This window comes from Tachyglossus aculeatus, chromosome 19 (assembly GCF_015852505.1).
Source record: "Tachyglossus aculeatus isolate mTacAcu1 chromosome 19, mTacAcu1.pri, whole genome shotgun sequence".
Lineage (NCBI taxonomy): Eukaryota > Metazoa > Chordata > Mammalia > Monotremata > Tachyglossidae > Tachyglossus > Tachyglossus aculeatus.
In genome coordinates this window covers 33008539-33026336 of record NC_052084.1, presented here as the reverse complement: position 1 = coordinate 33026336, position 17798 = coordinate 33008539, and the positions used below count along the sequence as shown (strand labels likewise).

Below are 17798 nucleotides of genomic sequence, written 5' to 3'. Positions count from 1 at the left end.
ACTTTCCTCTCTCGGAAGGTTCGCGCTGAAGTATTTTCAGGACACCGCCCCGGTGTTCCAGCGGCTGTTCCTGGAGAGCTCGAACTCGAACCCAGTGCGCTACGGGCTCCGCCGGATGAAGTTGCGGGACCTGATGGAGGCGGCCTTCCGGTTCCTGCGGCAGGAGCCCAAGGCCTTCCGGAAGCGGTGGGACTGGAGCGTGTGCGTCCCGCTGCTCAGGAGCCACGACACCTTGGTCCGATGGTACGTGGAGAGTTCCGTGTCCTCCCATCGTTGCGGTGGTTACCCGCCTAAGAAATTTTGGACACCCTCTGGAAGCGACATCCTATCGTCCTACCTCACTTGGAGTGTTTCGACTGCAAAAACAGAGCCGTTCCTAGGGCAGACCAGAGGTCCGTCCGGTGCAGCAAATCGCACTGAACCATTGCAGCGGGAAACCGGAACACTTCTTCCCTCTCCTCATCCCTCCCTCTTAAGCTGCCCGGGAAGTGCATATATTGAGCCGTCAATACTGTTTGGGTTTAGCTCGGCCAGGAAGGGAAGGAAGGAAAGGAGCAGTGGAGCCTAGTAGGACCTAGGTTCTAATTCATTCATTCATTCATTCATTCAATCAATCATATTTATTGAGCGCTCACTGTGTGCAGAACACTGTACTAAGAGCTTGGGAAGTACAAGTTGGCAGCATATAGAGACGGTCCCTACCCAACAGTGGGCTCACAGTCTAGAAGGGGGAGACAGAGAACAAAACAAAACCTATCAACAAAATAAAATAAATAGAATAAACTCTGTCCCCCGTGCCCCATTTTTTAAAAATGGTATTTAAGCGCTAACTATGTGCCAGGCATTGTACTGGGCGCTGGGGTAAATGCAAGTTAATCAAGTTGGGCACAGTCCATGTCCCACATGGGGCTCACAGTCTTAATCCGTATCTTACAGATGATGTAACTGAGGCACAGAGAAGTTAAGTGACTGGGCCGAGGTCACACAACAGACATGTGGCCGAGCCGTGATTAGGATCCAGGTCGTGCTGACTTCCCCGCACGAGCCCTTTCTTCTAGGCCCGCTGCTCCTTTCCTTGTCTGCTGTCATTTAACTTCTCTGTGCCTTGGTTTTCTCATCTGTAAAATGGGGATTCAGTGCCTGTTCTCCTTCCCCCTTAGACTGTGAGCCCCATGGGGGACAGGGATTGCGTCCAACCCAAACAACTTGTATCTACTCTAGTGCTTAGAACGATGCTTGGTGCGTAGTAAGTGCTTCACAAAGACCATAAATAACAATAACCACAGGCAGCAGGATGCAGAGGGGAACCCTGTGACGGTTTGCCCAGCTGGGCCCCCATCCTAACCCTTTGGGTGGGCCATCCAGCAGCTCTCCTTTCCCGCAGTTTCCCTCCTAGTGATACGTTAGGGAATGCTCACCCATGAATCTCTCCTAATTTATAATATCCCTGGTTCCCGGGGGGACATCTTACACTGGATTCTTCTTCAGTCACACGTCAGTTTGGAGGGAGACTTGACGTTTGGCTCGTAGGGGCTGGGAAACACATCTGTGCAGGGAGGATGGTCTGGTTCTTTCCTCTCCAATCAGGCTTCTCTGCTTTGTGTTTTCCCTCACAAGATGCAGGAGGCCCCTCACCAAAACTCATCTCTCTGGAGGGCCGTGTCAGATTTTCATTCGTCCTTCCTTTTCAGGTACACCGCCAATTGCCTTGCCTTAGTTACCTGTATGAACGACGAGCACAAGTCGGCCTTCCTCAAGAAGATCTTCAGTGAAGAGGAGTTGATCCACTTCCGACTGAAGTGAGTAGGGGCCGGGCCCCCTCCCACTCCCTCTGGTATGGCCGTGGTGTCCAGCGGGGAGGCCACGCGGCACCTGGGTTTTGGGATGGCTAAGAGGAAGACCTGGTTTTCCCGCAGGTTAATGGAAGAAGCCCAGCTGCAGGATGTGGAGAAGGCCTTGGTTTTGGCTAATCCGGACCCCGCCCTGTGGGTCAGGGAGCAGGAACTACAGTACACCCAGGGAACCATCGTGTCCGGAGACCTGTCGGCCAACGTGACGGCGGTGTGTGGGGTGCTGCTGCCACGGCAGCAGCCGGCCTCCCAAGAGCAAGTACGTGCGGACCTCGGCGGCGGGCGAGTTTCCTCCCTCGCTCAAAGATGGAGTTTCCCCATCCCTGATCCCTCTTGCTCCCTGAGCCTCCCGAGAGCTACCGGGTTTTCTGGGTGTGGAGACGGCGGGTGACAGTGCCCTAATGACACCTCCAAAAGAGGGGCCCTTCCCCCCTTTAACCCCCAGTGGTCACCCTGAATGGTCCTCCCCAGACCCCTTCGTCGGACAGGGGACAGGGGACGGGGGGAAGGGGAGTCTAAATACACCTTGTCCCCCGGCGTTCCTCAAAAGAAACATTTGAGGCCCCGGAGATCTCCCGGTCCAGGGATTCTGTCGTCTCTGTTGCAATCGATTAATCATCCATCAAGAGCTCACCGTGTGCAGAGCGCTGGACTAAGCGCTTGGGCGAGTACACTATAACAACGTAACAGAGTTGGTAGACACGTTTCCTGCCCACCGTCAGTTTACAGTCTAGAGAGGGAGATGAACGTTAATGTAGATAAATAAATTACGGATAGGGACGCATGTGCTGTGGGGCCGAGGGAGAGGTGAACAAAGGGAGCAAATCGAAGTGCAAGGGCAACACGGAAGGGGGTGGGGAAAAGAGAAGAGGAGGGCTTAGCCAGGGAAGGCCTCTTGGAGGAGATGTACCTACAGTAGGGCTTTGAAGGTGGGGAGGGTCATTGCTGGATATCAAGAGGGAAGGGCGTTCCAGGCCAGAGGCAGGATGTGGGTGATGAGATAGATGAGATCGAGGAGCGGTGAGTAGGTTGGCGTTAGAGGAGTGAGGTCTGTGGGCTGGATTGGAGTAGGAAATCAGGGAGATGAAGGAGGAGAAGGCAAGGTGATTGAGTGCCTTAAAGCCGACGTTAAGGAGCTTCTGTTAGATGGGCAACCACTGGGAAGTTGTGGAGGAGTGGGGAAACATGAAGTGAACGTTTTTAATAGTAGTAATAATAATGGCATTTATTAAGCGCAAAGCACTGCTTAAAGCCCGGAGGAGGTTACAAGGTGATCAGGTTGTCCCACAGGGGCCTCACTGTCTTTAATCCCCATTTTAGAGATGAGGGAACTGAGGCACAGAGAAGTGAAGTGATTTGCCCAAACTCACACAGCTGACAATTGGCAGAGCTGGGTTTCAAACCCGTGACCTCTGACTCCAAAACCCGTGCTCTTTCCATTGAGCCACACTGCTTCTCTGGGAAGACGGTCCCAGCAGTTGGGAGTTATAGCCCGAGACCCACGGCTCGCTTGGGGAGCAAATAGGCGTCTTTCAGTCATCGTATTAAAAATATTTATTAAGCATAAGCACTGAACTAAGGGCTAATCCGCAGGGCCCCTGTCCCTCGGGGGTGCTCAGAAAGAAGGCTGTCCTCGGTGGCTTTGCTTGGGTGCCCTCCTTCCCCCCGTAACACCGAGTTCTCCGTGTCCTGGAACAGGATGCCGACCTTGGGTCTTTCGTGCTGGTGGAATCCATCTGCCAAAACCTCCAGAGCCTCGCCACGGCCGTGGCTTCCAGGAAGGCGGTGTTGCTGCAAGGACCCGTCGGCTCCGGAAAGACCACCTTGGTCGAGTACTTGGCCGCCGTGACGGGGAGGAGGAGCCCCCCGCGGCTTCTGAAAGTCCAGCTCGGAGACCAGACGGACAGTAAGGTATCGGGGCAGGGGCGGGGGCGACCCTCCCCAGCCAGGTAATTTTTTCTTTTCCCTCTAGACAGTAAGCTCATTGTGGGCAGGGAATGTGTCTGTTACATCGTGCTCTCCCAAGCGCTTAGTATAGTGCTCTGCTCAAAGGAAGCGCCCGGTGAATGCATTGACTGAGCCAGAAAACGCTTTGTTGGCAGATGCTGCTGGGGATGTATCGCTGCACCGACGTTCCGGGGGAGTTTGTGTGGCAGCCGGGAACGCTGACTCAGGCTGTCACCAAAGGCCACTGGATACTTCTGGAGGACATTGACTACGCCCCTCTAGACGTGGTAAGCGGGCACAGTCTGTTATCGCTGGGGAATCGCGCTAAACTATCTGCCTCTGGAATCTATTTATATTCATGTCTGTTTTCCCCTCTAGACTGCAAGCTCGTTGTAGGCAGGAACTGTGTCTGTTTTACTGTTGTATTGTCCTCTTCCCAAGCACTTGGTCCAGTGGTCTGGATACAGTAAGCGCTCAATAAATACGATGACTAACTGACTCAATTTAGTAGGTGATCATTGGCTGATGATTTCGCCTGCCATGACAGCTGGTGGGTTCAAGATGCTGCCATGAAGGACAGTGGTTCACTTATTTAGCTAACCTGAACTGACTGGGCTAGACCCTCCCACCCCCTTACACACGTGCACACATGTAATAATAATAATAATAGCAGCAGCAGTTGTATCATTTTTTCACTATTCATTCATTCAGTCATATTTATTGAGCACCTACTGTGTGCAGAGCACTGTACTAAGTACTTGGGAAGTACAAGTTGACAACATATAGAGAGGGTCACGACGGGCTCACGGTCTAGATGCCAGGCATTGGGGCTGGTACAGTACAGTCACACCAAGTACAGCCCCTGTCCCATACGGAGTTCCCAGTCTAAGAGGGGTGGGAGAACAGGTATTTTTATCCCAAATTTACAGATAAGGAAACTGAGGCCCAGAGACAGTGACTTGTCCGAGGTCATACAGTAGGCAAGAGAGCGGGGGCCGGAATTAGCACCCGGATCTCTTGGTTCCTAGTCCTGTGCTCCTTCTGGGAGGCTAAATTTCTTCTCAGAATAGAGCTCCAAGTGGAGGTGGTGGTGGTGGTCTAGAGAGGATGGCAAGGGTGGGAGAGGTTTTTTGTTTGTTTTTGTTCTCTCTGGGAGGTCCCGATCGTCGGTGGCTAGTGACACCCACTCAGCATATTCGACATTTTGGAACTGTAACATTTTGGGCAAAGTTATTGGGTCTGTTTTGGAGGGCCAAGTCTGGCCCAAGTCTGTTTTCAGCCTTAACTGAAAACAGGCTGTGGATCTGGCCACTCGGGGAGACGTGCATCCACATAGAAGTAAACCATCCGTCTGTTGCCCCAAACCTTCAGTGACCGCTTCTTCCTTCTGTTCTAGATCTCAGTGCTGATCCCTCTTTTGGAAAACGGAGAACTCTTGATTCCCGGCCGTGGGGACTGCCTCCGGGTGGCTCCTGGATTCCAGTTCTTTGCAACCAGGAGGTAGGCCGGGAAGGCTATAAGTTATCGATTTATAGTAACATCTGTCTCCCTCTTCAGACTCTAAGCTTGTCATGGGCAGGGAGCGTGTCTTGTATTCTTCCAAGTGCTTACTACGATGCTCTGCACGCAGGAAGCGTTTAATAAATGCCATTGATTGAAAGCTCAGCGGCACTCTGTTAGCCTGCTCGGTGCCCGGTGAGCCTTCAGAGTTCAGAGAAAGACAAAGCAGCACTAAGCGAAAACCAATCCCCCACAGCAGCCAGTCACACTTGTCTGACAATTGTACACCTGTGTATAGTCACTCATTAAGTTTGGCTAAACTCTGAGGTAATTGAAACTAATCCAGGTGTGTCCATTCAGTTTGGCCATTGCCTCGTGTAGCCGTACTAATCGTATTTACTGAGCATCTACTGAGGACAACACATTGATCTCCGTCCTCTTTGGAACCTAAATCAGGAGGATTATGAGTGGTGTCCATTCTTTTAACTGTTCCTCCCCTCTTAATTTCTTGAGGACAGAATGCCGGCCAGCCTCCCTAGGCAGGCAGGGAGGTCTCAAGGCGAGAATAGATGTCCAGTCTTGGGATTAAACCCTCACGCCTGAGAATGTGAGGTCGGTCAGGGTCGTTGTCCGCACAACTGTGTGTTTCATTCTGCCATTCAGACTCGTCGGCTGTGGAGGCAGTTGGTTCCATCAGCAGAACAGCCATGCGACTCTGCTAGACAAATACTGGACCAAAATTCAGCTGGACAACATGGAGAAGGCAGAACTGAAAGAGGTAGGCACCCGGAGCTCTGGCCTAGGTGGGAGGAAACACAGCCACCTGCATCATCACAGCTGTTTCTTCCAACAGCATGATGTGTCGGGCGAACATTCCCCGATCCCCTAGCGATGTGGTGTTAGATGGTGTTTGGTGTTAGGGAAAACACTCCGGTCCCTCAGCCCCCTCCATCATCACAGCCATTACTTCCAACAGCATGGCATGTCGGGTGAACGTTCCCCAATCCCCCAGCGATGATCTGGCCAGAAGGCCTAGTGAGAATACACGTTATGGCCGTTTGCTGTGTGACCTTGGGCAAGTCACGTAACTTCTCTGTGCCCCATTTCCCTCATCAGTAAAACGGAGATTAAGACTGTGAGCCCCCTGTGGGACAGGGACTGTGTCCAACCTGATTACCTTGTATCTACTCCAGCACTTAATAAAGTGCTTGGCACATAGTAAGCGCTTAACAAATACCATCATGATGATGATGGTGATGATGGCAGAATTCTGTCCCTGAGCATCCTTTAAATGCATCCTGAAATTGGACTGCAGTAGGCAGAGAGAATTCTCTGCAAGATGGGTTTTTCTTCTAACATCACCTGCCTGCCCTTCCCTTCCCAACCCCTCTCCCCCCCAGCCGGTGTTCCTCCAAACTATTAAGCTGTCTGGTGTCTTCTTCTCTCGAGCACTGCACAGCCGTCCACTGATTCCCCAAGATGAGTACTTCACTGGAAGAATGAGAGCCTGAATTATAACTGTCCCAGACAGGCTAAAAGATCCTAGGAAGAGAAAACCAGATTATAGCACGTGAGCAAATCTTTGGAGGAGTTACATGATTTTGCTCCATTTGCCATTTCAGGTCCTTCAGAGTAGATACCCCGGCCTCGCAACCGCCACTGACCGTCTGCTGGACATATACATCCAACTTACCGGAGACAAACACCAGGCCCGGAGAGACGCCTGCCGGGGCAGCGAGCCAGGGGCCGGCGAGGGCTCAGAAACTGGAAGGGAGTCCCAAAAGCCAAGCCTCGAGGGGAGAGAATTGTCTCTGAGGTATTCCATTTAATGCTTTGGAGAAGCTGCTCCCCCAAAAAGATCTTCCCCGTGATCCAGGTGGGGTGCTGGAGGTGGGTGGTCTTGGCAGGTAACTTAGCTCTCTGCAGCCTTGGAAAAAAACACCCACCTGCTCACTAGAAGAGAGTGGCAGGCTGGCAGAAAAGAGGGCTGATTGCGTCCTTTTCGTGGGGTGAGATGGATGAACAACCCCCGAACTTGGAAGGCTGCAGTCATTTCATGCAGCTTGCAAAGGATGACATAAGGCAGGCATGTCCCGTTCCTTCCTGCTGATGACAACGGTAGTAAACAAAAAGGCAAAAGTAAATCAGCAAACCCCAAAAGATCCGTTATTGCTGAGGGGACGGTGGCAGCGGGATGGTGGGGGATTGATCACGGAAGGCCTCCTGACAGAGGCAGCTTCAGGGGTTGGCTAAAGTGAGGCAGTATGGCCTGGAAAGAGCACAGGATTGGGAGACACGGGCCCTGGGTATTAATCCTGGCTCTTCTACCTTCCTGCTGTGTGACCTTGGGCAACTCACTTCCCTTCTATGCCATACCTTCCTCATCTGTAAAATGGGGATTACATGCCTTGATGGAGCTTCCCCAGAGCTTAGTACAGTGCTTGGCAGATAGTAAGCACCTAACAAATGCTACTATTATTATTATCGTGGTTATGAGTTAGAGCGTTCTAGGCACGGAGAAAGGCAGGGGAATCAAGGATGAGGGATAGTTAAGTTTGCTTGTGAATGCTCTAGGAAGGAGCACTTTGCTTGTCATTCGCAGGGTTGGGTGGACGAGTGCGGTTACAATCACCCCACCAGCCTCCCCTTCCTTTTCGCTCCCATCCCTTCCCTACCTCGCCCCCCGGAAGTCGGATCCTGACCTGGGTTTCTTCCTCTGCTAGGGAGTGACCCTTGGAGGGTCAGCGTTCCCCAGGTCCGTTGCATAAAAAGAACCAAACCGTCTCTCGTGGGAAAAGTCGAGAGGGTTTAGCGGGGGTCTGGAGGCCAGGGTTGGCGGAGGAGGCATCGGCGAGCACAAAACCGGGTTCTAACAGTTCCCTATCTCCCCCCCCAACTTATCACATATTGCTTCTCCCATGTCTTGGCTTAGGGATTTATTGAATTGGTGCAACAGGATTGCTTACAGCTTCGATGGCTCTTCTTCGTCCACACCACTGAACGTTTTTCAGGAGGTAAGGAGTAAGTCTCCACTGCCCCGTTGCTCTGGGGTGGCCGTCTCCAGCTTCCGATAATGAGAGAGGTGGAATGTTTATCCATTTCACACGCCAATCTTTTTAGCCGCTTCCATCTGTCTGCCGTCAGGTTTCTTCTAAGCCAGTGCGGGGTGACTCCTGTAGTCGTTAAGACAGTCGGGCATCTGGGTTCACACAGCTAGGTCAGAGCTGATTAACGGGGAGAAGCCAAGGGAAGGTTAGGAAGACACCAGTCTCGTAGGAACCGCCCTTGAAGATAGTGGTAGAGTAATAAGCACCTGAGAGAGTACAGTAAAACAGACACGCTCCCTGCCCATAATGAGCTTACATTCTAGAGGGGGAGACTGGCGTTAGTATCAATAAATGAATTACAGGTATGTACATAAGTGCTGTGGAGCTGAGTGGGAGGATGAATAAGGAGAGCGAGCCAAGGTGATGCAGGTGAAGTATCGGAGTTGGTTAGTTCCTCCCTAACCTAAGGGCCAGTTGAAGAGGACAGATGCCTCATTGGGTCAGACCAGCGGTCCGTCCGGGCCAGCATTCTCTGTCTGACTGGGAATAACTCCAACTGGAAGTCAGTTGCCCTCCGTGATAACCATTGTGAGTGGAAGAAAAGGAAAAGAGGGCTTGGGGAAGACCTCTTGGCAGAGCCGTGTGCCTTCAATAAGGCTTTGAAAGGGAGGAGAGGAGTTGTCCAAAAGATACGAAGAAGAAGAAGGGTGTTCCGGGGCAGGGACAGGTCGTGGGCGAGAGGGCAGCGTAGAGATAGATACAATCTCTCCTATCAGGGAGAGGGCAAACAAGGCTACCAACAGGTGGTTTTTCCAAATGCACTAAGGACCGTTCTGTTCTCTACAGGCTTTGGACTGTTTCACAGCAATGCTGTCCAAGCAAGGAAGTCGGCTGAAGATGGCTGAAGTGATTGGAAGCCAGCTAAATATCTCCAAGAAACAGGTGTGTGGGAACTCTCTGCCGGGAGCCTCGTTTCTCGTGAATCCAGCCAAGCAGGTGCTGAGACGGAAACTGCCCGGGGATGATTGGGGGAACAGTCACAGAGGGACAGATGCCAGCCACTGGAGGTGGGAGAAGCATCGGAGTTGGTTAGTTCCTCCCTGACCTAGGGCCAGGTGAGGAGGAAGATGCCTCATTGGGTCAGACCGGTGGTCTGTCGGGGCCAGTCTTCTCTGTCTGACTGGGAATAACTTGAGGAATTCAGTTGCCTTCCGTGACAACCATTGTGAGGTTTAGGAGTGTCCCGTGTAGCATCCCTAACCTAGCTTTAAAAAAAGTAGATTATGGTATTTCAGTGATTACTTTTTGCCAGGCACTCTACTAAGTGCTGGGATAGTTTCTAGCTAATCTGGTTTTAGCCCCCATTTTACAGATGGGGTAACAGGCACAGAGAATTAAAGTGACTTGCTCAAGGGCACCCAGCAGATAAGTGGAGGGGCCGGGATTAGAATCCAGGTCCTTCTGACTTCCAGGCCCGTTCTTTAGCAACTAGGCCACGCTGCTTCTTATTTCCTTATTCTTATCCCAAGTTCCCTTCAAGTGATCCATTTTGGACCGCTCACCCATGTAGGAATTCAAGCCTCCTTTGAACCCACTGCAAGAGATTCAGAGAAAGGGGGTTGGGGGCTACCTCCACTCTGAAGATGTGAGTTCTGGGTTCTCTTTAAATAAAAGAAAACTAATGAAGCTGAGAATAAGCCCCCCACCCTTTCCTTAGCTCCCCCTCCCCATCACCCCGACTCACTCCCTTTGCTGTACCTCCCCACCCCATAGCACTGTGTGTATATATATACACATATCTATAATTCTATTTTATTTATATTCACGCCCGTTTACTTGTTTTGATGTGTATACAGCTATAATTCTATTTATATCGATGCTATTGATGCCTGTTTACTTGTTTTGTTGTCTATCTCCCCGCTTCTAGACCGTGCCACTTGCCCGCCGTGTGACTTTGAGCAAATTACTGAAGTTTTCAGGGCCTCCAGTTTCTCATCTGTAAAACGGAGAGTCTGTACGTGTTCTCTCTGCTACTTAGACTGTGAGCCCCCATGTGGGACAGGGAATGTGTCCAACTTGATGATCTGGTATCTGCCCCAGTACTTATTAAAGTTGTGTATCACCTAGTTAGCACCTAACGAAGACCACCGTTTGCGGTGAATAGAAAGCTGTACTGAAGTGGGTTCTGTTCTCTCCACAGGCCGAGTTCTTCTGTCAACTTTATAAACCCGAGATCGTGATTGGGGAGCTGGAAGTGCAAATCGGCAGGGTGCAGCTACTCCGGAAGCAAAGCCAGGTTGTCCTCTTACAAAGGTAAAGTTGTTGGCACACTCGACCACTGTTGGCTTGGGAAAAGCCCATGGGGGGGCTCCTCTGCCTTTAGGCAGGAGCCACAGGACTCGAACGTGTTTCCAGAATTGTCCACGGGGATATGGGTGTTTTTTCATTCCCACTGAACAGCGCGTGGTGTGTGTGTGTGTGTGTGTGTGTGTGTGTGTGTGTGTGTGTGTGTGTGTGTGTGTGAGTGAGTGAGAGAGAGGCCTTTTCACCATTTACCATTTGTTGGCTCATTTCTGTCTAACAGGGAGCCCATAGCCGACACGTTCCCCCCTCCAAAACGAGCTGTCAGTCTAGAGCGGGTGGTAGGAGATTGTGCCCCCTGTCCTCTGGCCAAAATGCAGGGCAGGGCTGGGGGAATTGGGAAAAGACAAGCGAGGAAGCCTCCCTTTGAAGCTGGAATTCCTCCTCAGCAGGAACCAGCTTCCCCCCAGCACGCCGGGACCCTGGCTTTAACCGCTCCCCCCGCCTTTCCCCACCAGAGAGAAACACCCTTTCGCCCCGACCCGGCCGTCGTCCGTTCTGATCGAGCAGCTGGCCGTGTGCGTCAGCAAAGGGGAGCCGGTTCTGCTGGTGGGCGAGACCGGCAGGGGCAAGACCTCCACCGTCCAGTACCTGGCTCATGTAACAGGTAGGTCTGAGCCGCGCCAACGGGCTGTCCGCCCCCCGCCTCCCCTCAGGAAACGACTGCTCCCAGGCACTTCCTGAGGCCTGAACCCCTTTCCTTCCTGTTTGAAGGTCACCGCTTGAGGGTTGTCAATATGAACCAACAGAGCGACACCGCAGACCTGCTGGGAGGGTGAGTTTTTCGCCGGTTCCTCGCTCGGTTGCTTCCTGCCCAAAGACTTGGGTAGCGGGTGGCAGAATGCCAAGGATGCAAAATGTATTTCCTGCAGCCCTAAACCTTGGCTTGTGTCCACCGCACCGCTTAGTACAGTGCCTGGAACATAGGAAGAGCTTAACAGTGCTACAGTATTATTGTTTTTATCATTATTATTATTATTATTATTATTATGCCACCTTGTGAACACAGTCCGTCAGCCACAGTTTCTAATTCTTTTACCACCCTATTCTTGGAAGATTCAGCTGCCCCATCATTGAGGACGGGTTAGTAGTACTTAAAGTTGTTTCTTCCTCCCATGAGCTGTTCGGACATAGCTGCTTTCCAGGAACATTTCTTAATGATGATGATGGTGGTGGTGATGATGATGGCATTTATTAAGCGCTTACTATGTGCAAAGCACTGTTTTAAGCACTGGGGAGGTTACAAGGTGATCACATTGTCCCGACATGGGGGGCTCGCAGTCTTAATCCCCATTTTACAGATGAGATAACTGAAGCACAGAGAAGTTAAGTGACTTTCCCAAAGTCACACAACTGACAGCAGAGCCGGGATTTGAACCCCTGACCTCTGACTCCAAAGCCCAGGCTCTTTCCACTGAGCCACGCTGCTTCGACGTCTTCAAACTAGGGAGGTGTCAGTGCTCAAAGGAATAATAGTTTTTCAAGAGCAAAGATGAATACGTGAGCATGGAGACGCTTTTTAAAGGGCACGGATCCGAGGTCGTTTGATTCTCTTTGCCGAAATATTCCGAGCATCTCCGTTCTGCTCCGTGTGTCATTCTGGCCAGATTTAGTGCGCGTCTGTCTCCCCAATTTCCATAGTTGCAAGGGACTCCCCAGCTCACCACAGCTGTGCATTTTACATTTAGAAATTCACCTGTGGGAGTTGGTTTTCAGCCAAGTCCCCCAAGCAAGTGCCAAGTGCTTAGCGCACCGTTTTCATCGGCAAAATTCAGGCCCTAGTGTGGAGGTACTTTTCTCTATGCTCTGGTCTTAATTAGATGAAGTCATTTTCCCTGCACCAAGCTGGGATCTATTAGGGCAGGACTTGGGGCAGCTAATCTTCCCTGTGGGTTTTGTTCCAGGTATAAACCTGTGGATCATAAACTGATCTGGCTGCCTTTGAGAGAGGGCTTTGAGGAACTGTTCACCCAGACGTTTTCCAAGAAGCAGAATCTAACCTTCTTGGGGCACATTCAGACCTGCTACAGGCAGAGACGCTGGCACGATCTGCTCAAACTAATGCAACACGTGCACAAATCTGCTATCAACAAGGAGGCAAAGGAGAAGGAAACTGGTAAGGGTCCAAACTGGGGAAACTGGTGGTGAAGTAGAATGGGCTGCCTTGGGTACTGGGGAAGGAGAGGGTGGGGCTTAAATCAATTGGTATTGAATTCCCATTTTGCAGATGGGGAAACTGAGGCGCAGATAAGTGAAATGACTTGTCTAAGGTCACCCATTAGGCAAGTGGCGGAGCTGGGAACGGAACCCAGATCCTTTGACTTTGTCCCATGCTCTTTCCAGTAGAGCATGCTACTCCTCTGAAAGGTTTTCGTCCAGGGGTTGTGAACCACAAGAAAAGATTCTGGAATCCAAGATTCTGAGTGTGGCTCATCTTCCTCTTGCTGTCCTAAAAGCCAGTGGTGCCCTGCTTGTGCCTTGGATTCCTCAACCCCTGTCATCCATGCTTGCTTTTTAGTGTTTGGAGGGGTCCAGGGGTTTCATTAAGGGCCTGCCGACGTGTGTGATATCTAAATTTCTTCGGCTTCCAGGGTCACTTCTGAAAGAGAAGTGGGAAGCATTTGGTCTCCGACTATCCCATGCCCATCAGCAGATGAAAATGACGGAAAATGCCCTGCTTTTTGCATTTGTGGAGGTAATTTTGTTTTCCATGGTTCTGTTTGTGAGGAACTATGTTGGGACTTAAACAGGGATTTGGGTTTGAGTAAATACCCACTTGACAGAGGATGAAGTTTTGAAAGCTGATGTATTTAGTGTTTTTGGAGTCTCTGGATGAAAAAAGGTCACCTATGTGGAAACTGTCCCCGGAACAGAGATGCCAATTTCAGTCCATTTGCAGCCCTTCTGTCAATGATGCCAGAGTCTAGAAACTGAATGAGTAGGTATTCACTTCCTGGACAGGCCAGTGTTTTTGGTCAGGGTGGGGTAAAGCCTAGAAGTGAGCAATCCACTCATTCATTGTTGTATTCATTGAGTGCTTACAGTGTGCAGAGCACTGTACGAAGCGCTTGGGAAGTACAAGTTGGCAACATATAGAGACGGTCCCTACCCAGCAACGGGCTCACAGTCTAGAAGGGGGAGACAGACAACAAAACAAAACATGTAGACAGGTGTCAGAATCGTCAGAACGAATAGAATTAAAGCTATATGCACATCATCAACAAAATAAATAGAATAGTAAATATGTACAAGTAAAATTCTTGGTACAAGCCAGCTGGGGAGGACTGGCTTTCTTAAAAATCATCTCAAAAGTGTGGTGAATGGGGACTGGAACTACTGGCTTTTGTGTGCAAAGATGCAGACTTTATTACCTACTGAGGAAAATGAACTTTCATCACCATTAGCAGCCCGGTTAAAATGTACATTTTGAATTTTTCCAAAGATAATGCAAACCACTGAGAGCTAATTTTTACTTTGAGAGCGCTGAAAGCCAGATTAAAGCATTATCCGCCCCAGTGAAGCATTTCTACGCACCTAGGCACATCCCACCTTTAGCATTCCGACTTAAGATGCATTTTTATGCGTTTGCCTAATTTCCTTATCGTTTCAATCCAAAGTGCACCTGCATCTTGCTGGCTATTCGGGACTGTTTACTTGGTCTCGCCTGTTTCGCTTTGGGACTGCTGGCCGATAGCGGGCCCGGGATCAGCTCCAGTAACAGTAGAGGATGGGTTTGATCGAATCAGAAAAGAGAGTTCCCTTCCACCCCATGGTCTCCCTCCTCTCCACCCCAGCTCCCTGCTTTTGGTTGAGTGGGTGAGCTCTATATAGTGGGCATCTGTCCTGCCTCTAGGGCACCTTGGCTCAGGCGGTGAAGAAAGGAGAGTGGATCCTGCTGGATGAGATCAACTTAGCCACGGCGGAGACGTTGGAATGCCTGAGCGGGTTATTGGAAGGGTGCTCTGGATCCCTGGTGTTGCTGGACAGAGGAGACACAGGTGACGGTCATTTGTTCGTTCATTTATTCGTTTGGCCAGTTCTCTGGCTGGCGGGCTGTGGGCAGAGGTCCACGAGAGACCGCGAGACTCATCACAGTCGCTTTCCTTTCTGCTTGGTAGAGCCACTGGTACGACATCCCGACTTCCGTCTGTTCGCCTGCATGAATCCAGCTACCGACGTCGGCAAGAGAAATCTCCCTCCGGGAATCAGAAACAGGTGAGGGCAGATGTCCAGCAGGGCTCGTCACCAAACCCCTGTCTGGGTAGCTTTAAGCATGTTGGGGGTGGGGAGGAGGGTCTTAGAAGAGGTCAGAGCCCAATTCTACCTCGGAAGCACAACGGAAGCTTCCCGTTCCCATCCCCATCCGCCTCCCCTTGGTCCATCCCCACTGAGGCGTAAGGAGGGGAACAGCATCTCCCCAGGCCTCTCCTTCCCCTGAGAGATGTGGAGTGCAGCCATTATGCACTGATGAGCTGCTAGCCCCACCTGGGAGTGACTTTCTTCCAGGGAGGGCGTGAATTCTTCATAACCCGCCACATCACCAAAGTCAAAATGAATTTCCAGCCAACATACGTGGATGCTTAAAAGAGTAAACATCATTCTTCCATAACACATTCATTCCTTCAATCAATCGTATTTATTGAGCGCTTACTGTGTGCAGAGCACTGTACTAAGCACTTGGGAAGTACAAGCTGGCAACATATAGAAACGGTCCCTACCCAACAACGGGCTCACGGTCTAGAAGACGGGCTCACATCTTTCCGCTATGTGTTTTGACTAGATCGCTTTGGGGAGAATGTTTTCCCGACATTACCTGTAGATCTGGATAGAATGCAGATGCGATTTCTGAAACCATATTTTGCAGGTGAACATGGAGCTGTTCAAAGGGCATCTACTACAGTACGTTTTGCTGAAATGTAATGTTCATCAGAAAGTAACCTCTGTTTTGTAGGAGAACTGAGTATTTTCTTACCGGTTGAACTCCTTGGACGACTGCATCGTATGCAAGAAAACCAAGGCTTTTATGTTTGGGAAATCTGTCTCTCCAATCAGTAGTATTTTATTGAGCCCCTACTTTATGCAGGAGTCGGATAGAGTTTGAAAACGTGACCCTTGCTCTCAAGGTGCTTACAGTCTAGCAGGGAAGACAGACACAAAATCACTGCAAATAGGGGTCACGGCCAAATAGAAATTTTCCATAATTCTTTTCCTGCAGATTCACAGAACTTTACGTTCAAGAATTGGAGAGCGAAGCCGACTTACAGATTCTTATTGTGGATTATCTGAAAGGATTGAATGTGAACAAAAACACAGTGCAAGGAATCATAAAGTAAGCTCTGTGCATCTGGAAGTTAAAAGATGAACTGTGTGCACACTTATTAGTAACTGTGAGGTTGATTTGTTGTAATTTTTTTGAGTTTTTCTTTCATTTATTAGGCTCTTTGGTCTCTGGGGTAGGGGGGCAGCATTTATACTTGGGGATGGTCGTAGTTTCCAGTCAGTTGATTAAAAACAATTTTAAAATTCACCCAACCGTCAAGCTAAACCATGGGCATTAGTGGCCCATTGGGGGCATAGGGTGGACAGAATAAGGTGGGGCATCATGCAAGAGCATCAGCGTTTGCGAGCACAAATTCGTAGAGTCAGAACGGGGAAAATGTGGCACTTGAAAGGTAGAACCTTTTAAAATTCAAATATTCTTTTCCCACCTGGGGACAGCTGGCTTTAGGGTTTCCTGTTACGAATGCCACGCATCCAAGGGAATGTTTTCCCGGGGAGACCGCCCTCCTCCCTCCGGGGATGTCTTGGGATCTGGGCTCGTTAGGGCTGACGAAACCCTAGACTGTAAGCTCATTATGGGAGGGAATGCATCTGTTTACTGGTAAATTGTAATCTCCCAAGCGCTTAGTACAGTGCTCTGCATGCAGTAAGTGCTCAGCAAATACGATTAACGGGCTGACTGAAACCGTGCAGTCCCGAGGAGCTCGGTTTAAATAGGCCAAGGTGATAGCAAAGGATCCACCGGGCCAGAAGTGGGAGTTAGAGTGGGATGATCGACGGCCAGGTGAACTCGCTTCTGCCCACAGCTTCTACAAAGCCGTGCGGAAGCAGGCGGAAACCAAGCTGGTGGACGGAATGGGCCACAGGCCTCACTACAGCCTTCGCACTCTCTGCCGAGCGCTGCGGTTCGCAGCCTCCAACCCCTGCAACGGCATCCAGCGCTCGCTCTATGAGGTAGCCCCCGGAGGGAGCATATTCGGGGAAATCGTTGGGATGGGGGAGTGGGGCGGGTCTTCCATTTTCATCCAGCCCGATTACATTGTCCCATTCATTTCTTTAGGATTTCAGAGCCGTGGGCACACAGTTCGTGCTTGCCGTTTTTTACCACCCCCTTACCTCCTTATAAGCACTCTCCGCTCCTGCGAGCATCCAAAAATCGAGGCAGAATCGGCCATCTCAGGGTAAAGGGCCTGATGCTGAGAAATAGTCATTCATCTCCTTTCATTTGTAGGGCTTTTGCCTGGGATTCCTAACACAGCTGGATCGGGTGTCTCACCCAGTGGTTCAGAATCTCATTTGCCAGCACGTCATCTCTGGAAACATCAAAAGCCTCTTAAAGCAGGTGAGTGCCCTTTGACTACGCATTTCCCCAACTATTAGACCCCCCCTGGCTTGGAGATGCAGCAAGGCTTTGAAATGAAAAAAATGAGCCAAAAGCATTTTTATTCCAGGGAGATTTAACACTTTCACGGGACCGTGCCGACTCTGGGAAAGCGTCTCTTATGGAAAAATAAGAGGAATGTTTTCTCCTCTTCCAGAAGTTGATGGTCTTGAAGAAGAAAATAGATATGGCCTGGAACAGTGTGGGGGAAGGATGACTAGAGAGATAGAGTTTACAACTTTATTCACTTTTTGAGGGATGGAAGGAATTTGGTTGTTTTTTTAAATGGTGCTTGTTAAGCTCTTACTGTGCTCCAGACACTGTACTAAGCTCTGAGGAAGACACAAGATAATCGGGTTGGACACAGTCCTTGCCGCGCATGGGGCTCACAGCTTTAACCTCCATTTTTCAAATGAGGCACCTGAGGCAGAG

General features: G+C 50.4%; 1 protein-coding gene across 1 annotated transcript in view; it reads left to right on the top strand.

Annotated features, from left to right (window-relative positions):
• MDN1 (midasin AAA ATPase 1) overlaps positions 1-17798 on the top strand; it is a 106720-nt gene that overhangs the window by 10308 nt on the left and 78614 nt on the right. Inside the window, exons 3-22 of the mRNA XM_038761112.1 lie at positions 19-243; positions 1692-1799; positions 1917-2109; positions 3549-3761; positions 3953-4084; positions 5194-5297; positions 5961-6075; positions 6920-7113; positions 8230-8311; positions 9191-9286; positions 10545-10657; positions 11164-11312; positions 11420-11480; positions 12610-12821; positions 13297-13400; positions 14559-14703; positions 14824-14920; positions 15921-16034; positions 16792-16939; positions 17217-17327. Of these exons, the coding sequence (XP_038617040.1) occupies positions 19-243; positions 1692-1799; positions 1917-2109; positions 3549-3761; positions 3953-4084; positions 5194-5297; positions 5961-6075; positions 6920-7113; positions 8230-8311; positions 9191-9286; positions 10545-10657; positions 11164-11312; positions 11420-11480; positions 12610-12821; positions 13297-13400; positions 14559-14703; positions 14824-14920; positions 15921-16034; positions 16792-16939; positions 17217-17327 (2716 nt within the window). The remainder of the gene's footprint in view (positions 1-18; positions 244-1691; positions 1800-1916; positions 2110-3548; positions 3762-3952; positions 4085-5193; positions 5298-5960; positions 6076-6919; positions 7114-8229; positions 8312-9190; positions 9287-10544; positions 10658-11163; positions 11313-11419; positions 11481-12609; positions 12822-13296; positions 13401-14558; positions 14704-14823; positions 14921-15920; positions 16035-16791; positions 16940-17216; positions 17328-17798) is intronic.